Raw genomic sequence first — 16,108 nt, 5'->3', positions numbered from 1 at the left:
CTTTCTGTTAACATTCAGTAATGTTCTATTTCTAAAGATTACAGAAGGAAACTGCCCCAGAGTCTGTATTTTTTCATGCTTTGTGGGAAGATGTGTGATTCATGGGATCAGTGCTAAACTCATAGGATTGATGCTATATTTACACACACACATGCATGCATATAGCGCTCACACACGCTAAAAGCTTTCCTATTTCTGTTTTGTCACAGGACCGCCTTGACTCTTTAACAGAAGTGGATGACTCAGGACAGCTAACTATCAAATGTTCTCAGAATTACTTGTCTCTGGATTGTGGAATTACTGCATTTGAACTATCTGACTACAGCCCCAGCGAAGACTTTCTCGGTGCGCTTGGTGACATGACCTCCGGTCAGGCTAAAGTAAAACCATTTGAGTCTTGGAGCTGCAGTGAAATGGAAAAAGATTTCCCAGAGCTTATCAGAAGTGTTGGATTACTGGCAGTAGCAAGTGATTCGATTGCTTCCAAATGCAATGAAACCATTAATGCAAAAGAAATCCATTTACCCATGTCAACAGACCACCAGGAGGAAGGCCAAAGTTACAAACCATCATCGACTCTGTCCCCTGAACTTTCACTCTCTCATATTTCTGGGAACTTGCCTGTTTGTAAAGTATCGGGCCCAGAGGATTCTGCGAACTCACTTGATGGCGAGACTGTCTGTGAATTAGTAAAACAGGAGCTCGATCCATTACCCTCCGACGGTGCAAAAAGCCAACAGCATCCTCATAGCGAAAACTCCACTCCCAAGAGATCAATTAGAGACTGCTTTGACTACAACGAGGATTCTCCTACACAACCCACTGTGCCCAAACGTGGTTTGTTTCTAAAGGAAGACATATTTAGGACAGATATGGTGATCAATGATATAAAAAACCAGATCTCCCTGATGTTTAAGACTGAAATGAGCAGGAGCACACCCTCGCTGTTGGATCCACCAGACAGATCCAAGCTTTGCCTGGCTTTACAAGCGGCATACAAAAACTGCCCCTCTTCCATCAGCCAGTCGTGTGATTGCTTGCACAACATAAGTGATCAGAATCTCAAGTACACAATTCAGAACCACCTGAAGGAAAATTCCATCGGCCTGGGGAAGCCCAGTGACAACACTAGAAGGGAGAAGTTGAGATGCAAAAAGTCGCACGACATTCCCGAGGAGGTGGCATCCTGCAGGATATCGAGGATTGGGTCAAATGCTGCATCGCCGAATCATTTGGCTAAAAGAGGCCTCACTGCATTGCAAAATGGAATTCCCTTTGGTAGCTTGCAGTCCATAGAAGGAACTGAAAGTGATTCGACCTCTGCGTCTTCTGATCCTTGTAAACGGCAAGAACTGAATGGCCAGTATTGCAGTGAAAGAGATCACTCTGCTTCACCTGGTCGTAGCCAAGTAAGTGGCTCTTCAGCTGGTTCAGATTCTGCAGTGTCCTCGTCTCCCGTTCTTCCAAGAAGTCAGGGCAAAAAGGCCCATTCATCTTCACCGAGTTACATCACTACGGACAGCAAAGTTGCTGGTGCCTGGTATGGTTCCGATGAATACTTAGCACTTCCCTCACACCTCAAACAAACTGAAGTGTTAGCTTTGAAATTAGAAAATTTGACAAAACTGCTTCCTCAGAAACCTCAAGCAGAGACCATTCAAAACATCGACGACTGGGAGCTCTCTGAAATGAACTCGGACTCTGAGCTTTACCCGACCTATCAGATCAAAAAGAAGCACAAAAGGTTGGGCAGAGTTTCACCCAGCTCTTCGAGTGACATAATATCCTCCATAGGGGACAGCATTGAATCGGGGCCTCTTAGTGACATTCTGTCTGATGAAGAGCTTTGCACATCTTCACCAAGCATCAAAAAATTCCTGGAAGAGAGGCCGCGAAAGCCACCAGTCACTCAGCCCGCCGATAAGAATGACTTGTCTGCCACAAATAAATCGGCTTTAATTCAACAGCTGATGCAGGATATACAAGATCAGGATAATTATGAAATTATATGGGAAAAAATGGAGGTAAGGAAGAAATTAACAGTGTTTACCTCTATACTGCTTCATTTATATTTTCCCTGCAGCTGGAAAAAAAGGTTGGTGAGGGGTGGGTGGGCAAGTACCAAGAGTGTCAAGAAGTTATAAATGCATTTTGCCTCCTTTTTATACCATTTCAAAATGGAGATGCCCAAAGCAGCTAACAACAATATATATCCAATGATATACATCCCAGAGAATATACATCAAAATATATTAGTTCAAGTGCATTCACAAATTTTCATGCAAATACACACACACATACACACACACACACACACCTTTATACAGGGCAGAACAGTTTTGTGAAGGAACACACATGAAATTGACAGGAACTGGAAGTAAACTGATCCATTCATCCCTGCCATGAAAGAATAAAGTGTTTGTAAACGGTACAGCGCAATGAACAATCTCTGGTGTGATTAGGGATGTAAGAAGGTGCCGTTTTCCATTCTGCTTTGTTTTTGTTGCATGCAGCGCTGCTTCTGTTCCGCTGCAGTTTGTCTTCTGCCAAAAACTGCTTTATTCCTCTTCCTGTCCGCTGTGGTGAAATTACATAACTTATGTAATTAACTATGCAAATGCTGTTGTCCTTACATAATTCCACCCCATTTGTTTCAGTGCAAAGGACACACAATGCAAATGGAGGGGGAAGTGTAATCAATTCTGTATCATTAGTGGGCGAAAAGCTGCAACACAGGAAATACCAATAGCATTCACTGGCTTGATTTCCATTCCAGACATAGGACGAATAAGCAAACACGAGTAGCCTTCTGCTTCTGTTATCTCCAAGAGTAATAGCTGCATATTGAGATATTTAAAGCTGATCCACAAATACTATACATTGTAGGCCATCCCCATCTCACATTTTTCTAATGCTTTTCCATAGTGATGCTTGGGAGTTGATGTAGCAAAACGTAGGGGAGATTGTTTTCTACTTTGTTGCATCTGCTGCTACTGCATTTAATATCCTTCTCAGACATGGCTACTTGGCACCCTCTTGAGGCCAACTGGTGCTACTGCATCTCTTTCACAGATTTGTTCTGTTGTTGGTTTTTTGTTGTTGTTTTTAAATCAGATCCAAATAGCTCAGTTGAGTGCAGTGGGACTAATTTCAATCAGCATGAGAGCATCCTGATTGAAGCAATGAAACACCTTTGAGGAAAAACAGGAAGAACGCCACATGTGAACTCAGGAAATACAGTTAGATTTCGAAAACAGTTTAAACTTCTTCATTCATTCATTCATTCATTTCCCAGCCATAACTGCCCAAACGGTATCCATACCAAATTCCAATTGTGGTTTTGTTGGTTGTAGCTGGCTTCATAGTTCCAGGCTATTTGATTGTTTTTAATTTATCAGATTGAAAACCGTGATTCCATTTCTTCCTCACCACTTTTTTAGCCTCACAGCTATCACGTGGGGTGGATTAAATTGAAAGATAATAACTAGCTCGGAAAAAATCTGTTGAACTTAATGGCTGAGCATTCCTGTGAGTCGGTATGGTCACATAACTATAGACAGAACACAATTGCCTCCTTTTGAAGAGGCAGTTGATGAGCCACTGAAAGGGAGGTTTTTTCACTTTGAAAAAAGGCTTCCTGTTTTTGGCTCAACCCTAACACACACCAAAACATGAAGGAATTCAAGACAGAAAGCTGTTATCAGAACAGTCTCCTCTTAACGGCCTCTTTGGTTAGAATCTAAGGGTCAGTCCAGGCATGCATGTTCATTGCTTATTGGCTTCAGCAGCTAGTTGTTCCCGAGAATAATATGAATCTGAGCACCCTCTGATGTATCTTCCCAGAATCAAGTCTCAAGCAAGCCTTTTCAGGTATTTATTATTATTATTATTATTGGAAGGAATAACCAACAAAAAGCTAGCAAATCATTTAGTATCACAGGGTAGTTCCTATGTCATATTCCTCAGCACAGCATCCCATTCAAATACCATAAAACATTGCTCAGATCTAGTCCAACATAAACATGCTTTGGGACGGGATGGAAGTAAATTTGGAATGTGCAGTCAGAGTGAAAAATGGTAGATACCGCACACAGAGCAGCCTTCTCAGAGCTGGTATACATTTTTATCTATTCTAGAGCTGCTTGTTTCTGGTAATTTTCAAAGGGGTATGAGGGATTGCTCAGTTGGTAAAACATGACACTCTTAATCTTGGGTTCGAGCCTCCTGCATTTCAGGGGGTTGGATTAGATCAGGCACCCCCAAACTGCGGCCCTCCAGATGTTTTGGCCTACAACTCGCATGATCCCTAGCTAGCAGGACCAGTGGTCAGGGAAGATGAGAATTGTAGTCCAAAACATCTGGAGGGCCGAAGTTTGGAGGTGCCTGGATTAGATTGTGAACCACCCTGAGACCTGCGGGTATAGAGCGGTATATAAATCAAATAAATTACATACATTACATACATACATACCCCCATGGTCCCTTCCAACTCTACAGTTCTATGATACCTTCTCACCCACTGTAATATGTAACACTGGCTACCACTGCCTTTGCCAACCTGATGCCCTCCAGATGTTTTGGACTATAACTTCCATCAGCCCCATCCAGCACACCATTGGAGAATCACAGAATCATAGAATCGTAGAGCTTACAGTCTAGAACTAGAGGCAATGCAGAGAGCAGAGGCAGGAAGAGAAGTGAGACAGGGTAAATAAGGGGAAGGGTATGTGGTTATTTCAGCTGTTTCCCACTCCTTGTTTACCATCCGGCAGAGGGCAAAGGCAAATAGGAGTGAAGCCATTGAATCAGTCCCACCACACGCATCTTGTGGGGCTGAACCTCTACATCAAAGAGCCTGCTATACTCCGATATGCTCCCTGCATGATTTAGAACTCTGGTTTTCTAGGGTTCCAAATCATAGGCGAACTTACTGGACTAGAAAAAGCTCTCCACTGCAGCAACCAACCCATGTAGGGCTGTAAGGATGGTAATGGGGATAGGGAGAGGCAACAGACTCATACCCACTGATCACATAGAGTGGGAATATCAAAGAAATAGATTTTAGTTACAATTGGATCATAGAATTGAAGAATGGTAGAGTAGGAAGGGACTACGAGAGGCATCTAATCCCAGTTCCCTGCAATGCAGATTAAAAGTCTCATGCTCTACCGAGTTTGAGCTATCCCAGCCATAACCTAGCCCTATTGGGTAGAGAAGCCATTATTAGGATATACCTGGAAATAAATAGTGCAATTCACCCCCGAAGGTGCACTGTTGCATTGTCTCCCAAGACAGACGGATACTAGCATCCAACAATGCTAGCCCCTTAAATTATGATTATTGTCAGTCCAAGCATGAGCAGAGGTGGGATACCTATTTTGAAACCAATAAGAGCGGTTGCTCCAAATTTACTGTGTTTGCCGAGGTCACGTATTTCTGATGTAGTCTGCATCAGCTGTTGACTCTGACCATACCTGGGCCCAGAACAAGCGAAAGTTAGACTGATGGTGGGGAGGTGGGGTTCTGTTTTGTTTATTAAGGCATTCCTGCAACACCTTTCACATCAAGTGGTGAACAGCAATTTTAGAAGTACAAACATTGACATCAAAATTACAATAAATGAAATGTAGCTGAAAGCCCAGAGCAGGGTTAAAGTCAATAACCAGCCTGTTGAAAATTAAGTACCTGCAGGAGCCTGAGAGCATAGGTATGTTTGTAATAAGTGCCGAAAGGCCATCCATGTTGGCACTAGAAGATCACTAGAAGAATGCTATATCTTGTGTTGAAACACCTTTGTCTGAAATAACTGCTGGCAATACCTGGCATACTGCACTTCTGCCTCCAGGTGGTGCTGTCTGCTTGAATAATGAGATTTAGGAACTGGACAGTGTTATCTATATTCCGACAGTAATTTTCAGTGTCAGGCTTTTAGTATTCTAAATAATTTTCAATCTCTACAGTTGTTTTCTTTTGAACAGTCTCCATAAAATTTTACAGACACCATCTGAAACATAGTGGGATTATAGTGATTCGTGCTTTGCACCAGAAAAGGGCCTTTTTCTGGTAACAGGGCTATAGCCACCTCTTCTTATGCCACTACTTCTAGATTTTATCTTATCCTTGACTGTTGTTTACCAGAAGCACGCCTGCTTTGTAAAGTGTCATTGCAAGGGGAACAATTACAGCTGAGTTCCGCTTATCACCTCTTTATGCCATATTAGTGTATATGTAGATCCCTTTCTCAATATCACAGGTTAAATATTCTCTACCACTGTTTTTCGTTATGTCATTTTGTGGCTATACATATGCAAGAAAATGAGATATAAATTGCTGGTGTTAGGATGCTTTTAAATAAGATCATGTGGTATAAAATATTTATATGCTGAACATAACTATCCTTTTTACTGCTCTTGTTAGGAATAACTTTGCAGGATATTCCAATAGACACAGAGTTTTCACATTCCTAGATTGTGACCGTGCTTCCTTCTCAACACGTGGCCCTGATCTATCTAGAAATCATATGCACCGATGAGAAGCAGCTCTTGGCTCACACATCGAGAGCCATAGACACAAAACAGCTGCTGCATTTTGTGTGATTCTGCCAAGCTGGGACCACATGTGTGTAGCATGGCAAAAGAAGTGACCGTTGCACTGACAAATTATCTGGAAGGGGAAGAAGGGGCTCAGTTCAATCTGTCTGTCCCCTCTTTCAGTTTCCCATCTAAAGTGTTAGTGGGGGCAGCATTGCCGTAGTTCAGTGACAGAGCATGGCCTCGGTCCAGTATACCTGAAGGAGCGTCTCCACCCCCATCGTTCTGCCCGGACACTGAGGTCCAGTATCAAGGGCCTTCTGGCAGTTCCCTTGTTGCGAGAAGCCAAGTTGCAGGGAACCATGCAGAGGGCCTTCTCGGTAGTGGCGCCCACCCTGTGGAACACCCTCCCATCAGATGTCAAAGAGAAAAACAGCTACCGGATTTTTAGAAGACATCTGAAGGACGCCCTGCTTAGGGATGCTTTTAATGTTTAATTGATTGTTTCATTTTATTTTTCTGTTGGAAGCCGCCCAGAGTGGCTGGGGAAACCCAGCCAGATGGACGGGGTATAAATAATAAATTGTTGTTGTTGTTGTTGCACACAGAGAATCCAAGTGCAATCCCTAGCTTCTTCCGGAAGGACTGGGAGAGGGGTGGGCACTATTGTCTCAAGACATGGAGAGCTGATGCCAGTCAGTATACATCAGGGGTGGGAAACCTCTGGCCCTGCAGAGTTTGTTGGACCACAACTCCCCACCATTCCTGACCATTGGGCATACTCATGGCTGTGGCTGATGGGAAATGTAGGCCAATACCTTTGAGGGCCATAGGTTTCCTCCTTGTGGTGTAGACCAGGCATCCCCAACCTTCGTCCCTCCAGATGTTTTGGACTACAATTCCCATCATCCCTGACCACTGATCCTGTTAGCTAGGGATCATGGGAGTTGTAGGCCAAAACATCTGGAGGGCTGTAGTTTGGGGATGCCTGGTGTAGACTGAGGAACCTGGTTCAATGGTCTGACTCAGCATAAGATGGTTCCCTGTGTTTCAGCTGCTGCTTATTTTATAAGGCTGTGCATGTACGGTGATGTTGGCTACACATTATGCCAATAAAGGTTTTGACTGATTGATTGATATTGGCTACACCCATGCAAGTCTGAATCAGGGCAATTGTCTTAAATCTTTTACAAACACAACACTTACCTTGGGAAGTTCAGCAACAAGGACCTCTGCAAAAACTTTCCCTTTGTTCTTCCACTGAAGCTTTTACAATATCTTTATTTGTTTTTGCTAATTTATTTATTATCCTTCAGCTAGAGCAGGCATCCCCAAACTTCGGCCCTCCAGGTGTTTTGGACTACAGTTCCCATCATCCCTGACCACTGGTCCTGTTAGCTAGGGATCATGGGAGTTGTAGGCCAAAACATCTGGAGGGCTGCCGTTTGGGGGTGCCTGAGCTAGAGGAACCTCTAAAGCAACTTGCCACATATTTAAAAGCAAATACAAAAGTATTCTATAAAATCTCTCTCTCACACACACACACAAACCCAGAAGAATGGAAAAACTACAGCAAAGCTAAAAACCAGTTGTACCAGCAGGAAGAAAACTCAAAAGAGGATAAGGGAACCCTGGATAAGGGATGGGGATCCTGTGGCCTGCCAGCTCTCTATTGGTCATGCTGGCTGGGGAAGATGGGGGCTGGAATCCAGCATCTGGGAGAAGGCAGTTCTTGACTGAGAGATGGACAGATCTGCCAGTGTCAGATTTTCAGTTTCTTATTTTTGTGTGTTTGTACTATGCCACGATTTTACTTAGTGTTGATGTGCAAACCAGGCCGGCAGATGCTATGCATTGCCCAACCTTCTCCCATCTTCATAAGCAAGAACTGCCACATTCTTTTAGTGTAGCTAGTTGCCACATTCAGAGCAGTGCCATGTTCCCTTAATTAAAATAAAGACATAAAATTATTGTTTTTACCTGATTGTTATTTTGCATTATTTTACTAACATTCTTGTCATTGTCTCTCCCCCCCCTTTCTTTTTGTGGAAGGGATTTGTAAGCAAGCTAGACGAATTCATCCACTGGTTGAATGAAGCCATGGAAACGACAGAGAACTGGACTCCTCCTAAAGCAGAGACAGACAGCCTTAAGCTCTACCTGGAAACACACTTGGTAAGACAAGATTATTGATTGAAGCTGACAATGACCCCCCCCCTTTATTTAGCTTATTCCCCAGGCCTTCCTTTAGCCAAAGTGTACATATTTTGTTAAAATACATAATGTCTGTAAAACCACAACAACGTAAAAAGAATGAGTAACAGCCCAACATTTGATGAGCAACAATTAGCTTTCTGCCCCCCAAGCTGCCCACCTGCTCCCATGTAGGAGTTCAGCTCCTTCCAGAACAGGTTGAACCCCACCCTTTCAGTCTAGGGAACCACCCACTAACAGTGCTTCAGTCAGCAAGCACACCGCAACATACAGGAAAAGAAACAATTCAAGGAATTCAGGATCTAGGAGACTGGGGTGAGAGCTTTCTCTGTGCTGGTCTTATTCCTCCTGGGTTAAATAATTCCTCAGTTGCCTGTGGAGACTTTTTACCACCCCCTGAAATAAATTCAGACAAGACTCAAATTTTTGGTTTGGTTTTTGGCAGAATTTAGGCCACAACTTTATTGATTAAAATCAAGTGAGTGGTTGCATAGGCTCTGCTTCAACTAGCTCCATGCCGCACTGTAGGCAGCGCTGACTCTGGGCAGCAACCATAATTCAGCCATGGGTGAACACCTGGGACAGTGGCAAGCAGGGGGGTCTGCTAGGCCTCCACCCAGATGTCCCCTAGACTCAGGCTCAGGGCACAACGCCTCAAAGGGAAGGCCAACCATGAGTCCGTGGATTCCTTTTAGAGGAATACCCAACGCATAGGGATGGCTAGGCATCCTGCCACCCCTATCCACCTGAACCAGAGCCTATCCGCAACCTTACAAGTTGTGACGATTTGCTACGTGGCAGGCGAAACCCAAGTGGCACCAGCCAATCAGCCGAGTGGGGGAAATTCCTGCTGTGCCCCTGTCCCAACGACAGGCGACACACGACAGCATAGCAAGGTCAAGCGAGAGCCCTAAATATAGGGAGAGATGGACGGGTGTTCTGATGCACAGAGCCCCAAAGAGGAAGCTCAGGGACATGTGCATCGGCTTAAGTAGAGGTCCCTTGATCGCGTTGACTGGCATCCCTTGCCCAATTGCTCCCCAGATCGAGGGACCACCAATAGGGTGTTGTGGCTACGGAAACGTTCCCACCCACAACACAGGGTCTGGTTGCCAGGTCCCACTGCAACACATGCCCTCTTGTTAGGGAGGACCCGATTTGTCAATACTCTGGAACATCATAGTGGGATCATTCTGAATGTCATTGAGCTAAAGTTGGTGATTGGACGATGCATTAATGTACATTGAAAATCACAGCACTGTTTTGCACCGGTAGAGTAATTGTCAAGGTTGTAGCAGGCAAAGGAGGCTTGTAGTGCAATCAAAATCTCCAAGCTCTACCTGAAGCAAGGTGCACACAGCCTTGTGCATCACAAACAGTGGCCAACCCACCTCTGTTTATGTGGCCAGCTCACATCCATATGTGCATTATAGTCTGCAGAGACTTTCTTCATTCTGCTGGACCTTTGGAACCGAGTTTAATGTTGAGGAATGCCGTCCAAAAAAAGATCAAAGCTAGTTGTTGAAGTGTCACCTGCATGTTTAATCAAGGGATTCATATAATGGGGAGGGGACCTGCAATTTCACTTTGAATGGTGTGCAGGTTTATATATTCCCAAATTACATGCACACACTAAGTTTCTGTCACCTAGCCTTCTGAAACTTACTTCTTGATCACACATACATAGGATTGCACTGTACGTTAATGAAGGGGCATTGCTTTATTGGAAGACAGAACTAGTCATTGCTTTGTGATCTATATTTTATTAATTAGAATGTCAACTTTGCATTTGCTCTTGGCCTGGCAGAAACGCTAATCTGTGTTTAAACAGAAGTCTAAGAAATTAAGTTCCCATTAAGGGCAGTGACAAAATGATCTGGATATCGTATTTGCATTTGGCACTAACTAAAGGAGTGGGAAATGGCAGCTTAGCTGCCCCCTAATCATCTGTCCCACGACACACCTCAGGCAGCTTCTGACAGCAAGCCCTGGGTTTAAGTCTCAAGCTGCCTTGCTGTGGAAAAGGCTCCCGTGTGTGTGCACCTGTTAGGTCCCAGGAGTCAGCAAACCTTTCCAGCAGGGGGCCGGTCCACTGTCCCTCAGACCTTGTGGAGGTCATTGGAGGGGGGAATGAACAAATTCCTATGCCCCATAAATAACCCAGAAATGAATTTTAAATAAAATGACACATTCTACTCACGTAAAAACACACTGATTCCCGGACCGTTTGCGGGCCAGATTTAGAAGGTGATTGGGCCGAATCTGGCCCCCGGGCCTTAGTTTGCCTATCCATGTGTTAGGACTTCCTTCTTTGAGCAAAAAGATGTGCAAATGCCCTCTTCACACTGTTGAGCATCAAACTGGGGATGTGCCGAGGAGGAACATATCAGTGCTCACAGAATGGAAATGTGTGTGTGTGTGTGTGTGTGTGTGTTGTGTGTGCTTCAAACCCAATGTGTGCAGGCTAAATATCTTTAAAGAACAAAAGAGGACTATATCCACAAACACTGTGAGTTTATACACTGTCACAACTTACAAATAATTACTTTTTGCACAATTCAGTTCTGTTTCCAGTGCTTTGCCAAGGCCTGAGTTTAAGCCTTCCGCCTTCTTGGATTCAAACTACAACTTATACCTCTGTTGTGAGTAACCTGTGACTCTCCAGATATTATTGTACTCTGTCTCCCATCATTCCCAGCCAGCATGGCCAATGGTCAAGAATGTAGCGCAGCAACAGATAGAGGGTCAAAAGTTCCCCACTCCTGTTTTTGTCCTATTTTTGTTGCTCTTTTGCCAATGCAAAAGAATTTTCCCATTTCTGTTTCAAAAAATATTTATTTGCATTTTTAAAATGATTCCATACGCATTTATTTATTTGGAGATCTGAAACAACTTTTCCAAACACATTTCTAAAAGAAGGATTTCATTTCACCTTCAGACTGTGTAAAGTATATTGTCGTAGGCAGAAGCTGCTTTGGATAATGCTAACAAAAGAAAAACCCTCAAGGGAAGTCTGCTAAAATGTTTTGTTTTAATAATTATTGTAGAATGGGTTCATGTGTTATTACATGTATGCATGGTAGAACTGATCTATGTTAAGTGGGCGGGGTGGATCATGTTGTTCTGCCCTCCCAGGGCTGGAGCACTTCAGAACACAGGTTTGGGCAAATCACAAGTTTTAAAGCTCATCCACAGTGATGGTGCCGTTTAGTTCCCTTCTGTCATATCAGGGAGAGAAGGCGAGAGATTACAGCTCATATTTCCTATGCATAATCTTTAGACAAGCAGGAATTTTTAAAGGTGAATTTACATGATTCCCCCCCCCCCCCGAATGAGTAGATTTGCTTTGCCTATGTGCTGTGTGTGAGTCAGAGAGAGGGATATAAGTAGATAGTTAGGTGATGGAGAGGAAGGAAAGTATTCATACTATTAGGAAGCAAGAGCTGTACAAGCAATAGGTAAAGGATCACAGCAACAGCAGCAAGCTACAGGTGGAAGTGAATCTGGGGTGCGGAATCGAAATATGAATAATAGCAGCAAATCTGGTGAGGGGACAAGGAATCATAAATCTACATGGAGGGACAATATGCTGCACATATCTGCTGCAGCAGTAGAATTTGTTAATCAACCCAATGATTTTCTAGTCTTCTGGAGATATTGTATTTGCTGGAAGGAATCTAAAGGAGTAGAAATAGAGATGGAAAGGCCTGGGGAAAAACCTGGGAAAATGGGGGTCCCCCCCCCCCGGGTTTTTTCCAAAGCCATTTTCCCCCCAGAAAAATTGGAAAAAACAGTTTTATATAGTTTGATTATTTTCCCCAAGGTTTTTTTTCCAGGCCTTCCCATCTTTAAGTAGGAACATCTCTAAGTACGGATTCCATATACTGGCCTGCCCCACTTCCAGTGATAGACAGACTCCTCACAAAGTACATTTTTGTTGTTTAGTCGCTTAGTCGCGTCCGACTCTTCGTGACCCCGTGGACCAGAGCACGCCAGGCACTCCTGTCTTCCACTGCCTCCCGCAGCTTGGTCAAACTTTTTTTGTTTGTTTGTTTTTAAAAAAACCTTTTATTTTAAATACTAGAAAAAGTGGGTGGTGTGTTTTTGTCTAAAATCCCTGCTTCCCAATGGAAAATAATGCTTGTAATTGTGCACATAAACACAGTTCCTTTGTTGATGCTACAAGTTATCTTTCTCAAAATAAAAGGTTTTTTTTATTGGGGAGGGGGAGGAGAATTAGGTAGCGGCAGACCTTGGTGCCTGAAATTTCAGCGGCTCCATGTGTGACGTCAAAATCTGATACACACACATTTCTCGCCTTCCATTGGACATAATAGTTGCAGCGCCCCCAAGGCTTGGCACCCAGTGCGACCGAACCAGTTGTGTTTTCCTAAATCCGCCATTGAGGGAAGGCTGGCTAGCAATAGAGGCAAACTCAAGCGTGGAAATGTCAGGGCTGTACTCAAAATGGAGCGGGACTTTTTGAATTGGGGGATCTTGCATGGCCGTCATTGCTATCTGCTCCCATCTGACATTTGCACACAGAATATTTACATAGTAGACAACACATGTAGAGACTTGAGCAGCCTTTGCCAACTCCCACGGGGCTGCAGTAGCCTCCCATGACTGCTTTCTGGAGAAAACCCTGGAGGTAGGAGTGGGACCACTGAAGCACAGCTCCCCCAAACCCCTTGAGATGCTCCAGAAGGGTATTGTGGTCAACAGTACGACAGTGTCAAAATCCACTGAGAGTTCAAGGAGAATAAGCAAGGTTTCCCCCATCTCTCTCTCAATAAATGTCATCAGCCATGGCGACCAAGGCAGTTTCAGTCCTGAAGCCGTACAGCAATGGATCCAAGACAGACATGCTTCGTTTCTTCCTATACTTCACTTTGCTGTTTTAGGAACATGACATGCACTGGGTGTAATTCAGAACACAAACAACCGCACATCTATGAGTACTGCAGTATGCAACCATACTGTCTGAAATAGTTTCAAAATATCTTCGTAACCATGTAAAAGGTCTGGATTTTATTAAAACAATAACTGCCAATATACCCAGTGTTAGAGACAGAGATACAGTCAGCTTCACCCAATGCTATATTAAGTATACCTTGGATTTTGCTGGCTCAGAAAAAAAGAACAATGTACATTGGCTTAGAAACCGTAGGCAGTACAGTATTCAACTGCAAAATTGCACCAGCTCAGTGGGTTGTTCCCTGTCTCTTCCACCTGCATGTTCCACCTCCAGATCTGCTCTGGAGGGTTTGGGGGAACAGATTTAGGAGGTGCACAGGGACACAGGGAGAGGAGAGCAGGTGATTGTTCTGTTGCATTGTTCTGCCAGGACACGGAGGTCCAGCGCCGAGGGCCTTTTGGCGGTTCCCTCACTGTGAGAAGTGAAGCTACAGAGAACCAGGCTGAGGGCCTTCTCGGTAGTGGCGCCCACCCTGTGGAACACCCTCCCATCAGATGTCAAAGGAAAAAACAACTACCAGACTTTTAGAAGACATCTGAAGGCAGCCCTGTTTAGGGAAGCTTTTAATATCTGAAGGACTATTGTATTTTAATATTTTGTTGGAAGCCACCCAGAGTGGCTGGGGAAACCCAGCCAGATGGGTGGGGTATAAATATATTTTATTATTATTATTATTATTATTATTATTATTATTATTATTATTATTGCACAAGGAGAAATCCTTGGACTGACAAAACGATCTGCTTAACACTTTGTTGAATATGACATAGGACCTCAGCATGCAGGAACAAAGAGCTTCATATATACACTGCAGTGATATTTAAGAAAAGGCTACACATATTTTTATTTAGCTAGGCATTTGGATTATGAAAGAATTCTCCCTCGGCCTGAAAGCAAGATAAGCGCCGCAACCCCATAGTCGCCTTTGACTGGACTTAACCATTCAGGGGTCCTTTACCTTTTACCTTTACTGCTCCTAGCTGCCCACCTCCCCATGCTCCTACCTGTAAAACTGTGCTGTTGATGCCAGATCTGCCTAGTCTGTCAGCATTGAGTTATTTTCTCTGGGAAGCAGCCAGCTTTAACTCTGCAGAAGAAGTAAAAGGCACACACCTGAATGGAGATAATGTAATGTGCCACTGACTACCATCTATTTTGCTCTTGTTTGCTACGATGCTTGCAGTTAGTGAAAAGAGTTCCCCCCTTAAGACCAATGTGTTATTGGTTAATCTGTTGCCAGATTTCGCTATTTGTGCTTTGCAGCAAATTAAGACGCCGAAGTCTAAATTCTGTGCAACTGTAAAATTGCAAATCAAGCCCCAGAGTTTTGGCCCATCTTTATTCATCATATTTTACTTCTTCAGTCAACATTATTACTGGTTAATAGGTGCACCTGTAAATCAAGCTGCATTGTATACTTGATATGTTATGTTAAATGAATCTTTTCTAGGGCAGCAAGTCTATTTTTTCTAATGAAGAAGAATACCTCATCTTTTCCAATTTTCCTATCAAACGCATCCCCATCATCTTGAGGCTGCGCCACATCCAGCTGCATCGATGCTCCGCTTCAATTACATGAAATTATCCAACCTCCTCTCGGGCCCTTTAGGTTTTCTTTTGCTATGAGGCACTCGCATGGTACATCTCTTGTGAAGTGCATGATTACAAACTATTCAACACAGGCCTGTTTTAAGTAAACAGTAAATTTAATATTGTTTGAGCTCACTTTCATGAAAGGAACTTCTAGAAAAGGTTTCACGGAAAGTGAAGCTTTACGAAAAGGAGCTGCACAAAAAGTAATGTTGTTTTTCTTCTTCTTCTCTTCTGGATGCTTGACCCAGTTTATATTTTTGGCTCCATCTCATTTTCATTCCGGTTTTGGCATTACTTGCCTAATAATATATATAAAAAGTTATTTTTGTCGGCCACCTCAGTTTTTAAATGTGAGCATCTTTGTGGAAAATCAAAATGTTTAAATTGGGTTCCTTAGCTCCCTAAAATATATTTGTTTTTAAAAGAATTCTAGATGACAAACTGAATGCCATAAAAAAAATAGCACAGCATGAATTTGTGTTGGGAGCTTCGGGAGGGGCTTTCTGTGATCATTCATTAGCGGTATCTAAAGATACGAAGACAGAGAGAGGTCTTCCATCTTTAATTTCTTTATAGAAATTGACAGTGCATTTCTCACATGATACAGCAAACTGTAGCCGCTCAGATGCCAACTTCTGTGCTGCTTTTAAAGGCACGAGAGCCTTGTGTGCGGCTCACACCATTCTGCAATTGTGTTTTATTAGCCGACTCCTCACTGACATACCAGGGGACAAGGTGAGCGGGCAGGTTGCTTTCAAAGTTTCATAAGACACCTCTAAATTAAATTCAGTGC

General features: G+C 43.4%; 1 protein-coding gene across 1 annotated transcript in view; it reads left to right on the top strand.

The window, feature by feature from the left end:
• AKAP6 (A-kinase anchoring protein 6) overlaps positions 1 to 16,108 on the top strand; it is a 214,324-nt gene that overhangs the window by 44,321 nt on the left and 153,895 nt on the right. The window contains exons 4-5 of the mRNA XM_035109758.2: positions 210 to 2,024; positions 8,583 to 8,705. Coding sequence (XP_034965649.2) covers positions 210 to 2,024; positions 8,583 to 8,705 — 1,938 coding nt within the window. The remainder of the gene's footprint in view (positions 1 to 209; positions 2,025 to 8,582; positions 8,706 to 16,108) is intronic.

This window comes from Zootoca vivipara, chromosome 1 (assembly GCF_963506605.1).
Source record: "Zootoca vivipara chromosome 1, rZooViv1.1, whole genome shotgun sequence".
NCBI lineage: Eukaryota > Metazoa > Chordata > Lepidosauria > Squamata > Lacertidae > Zootoca > Zootoca vivipara.
This window is presented reverse-complemented; position numbering and strand designations above follow the sequence as displayed.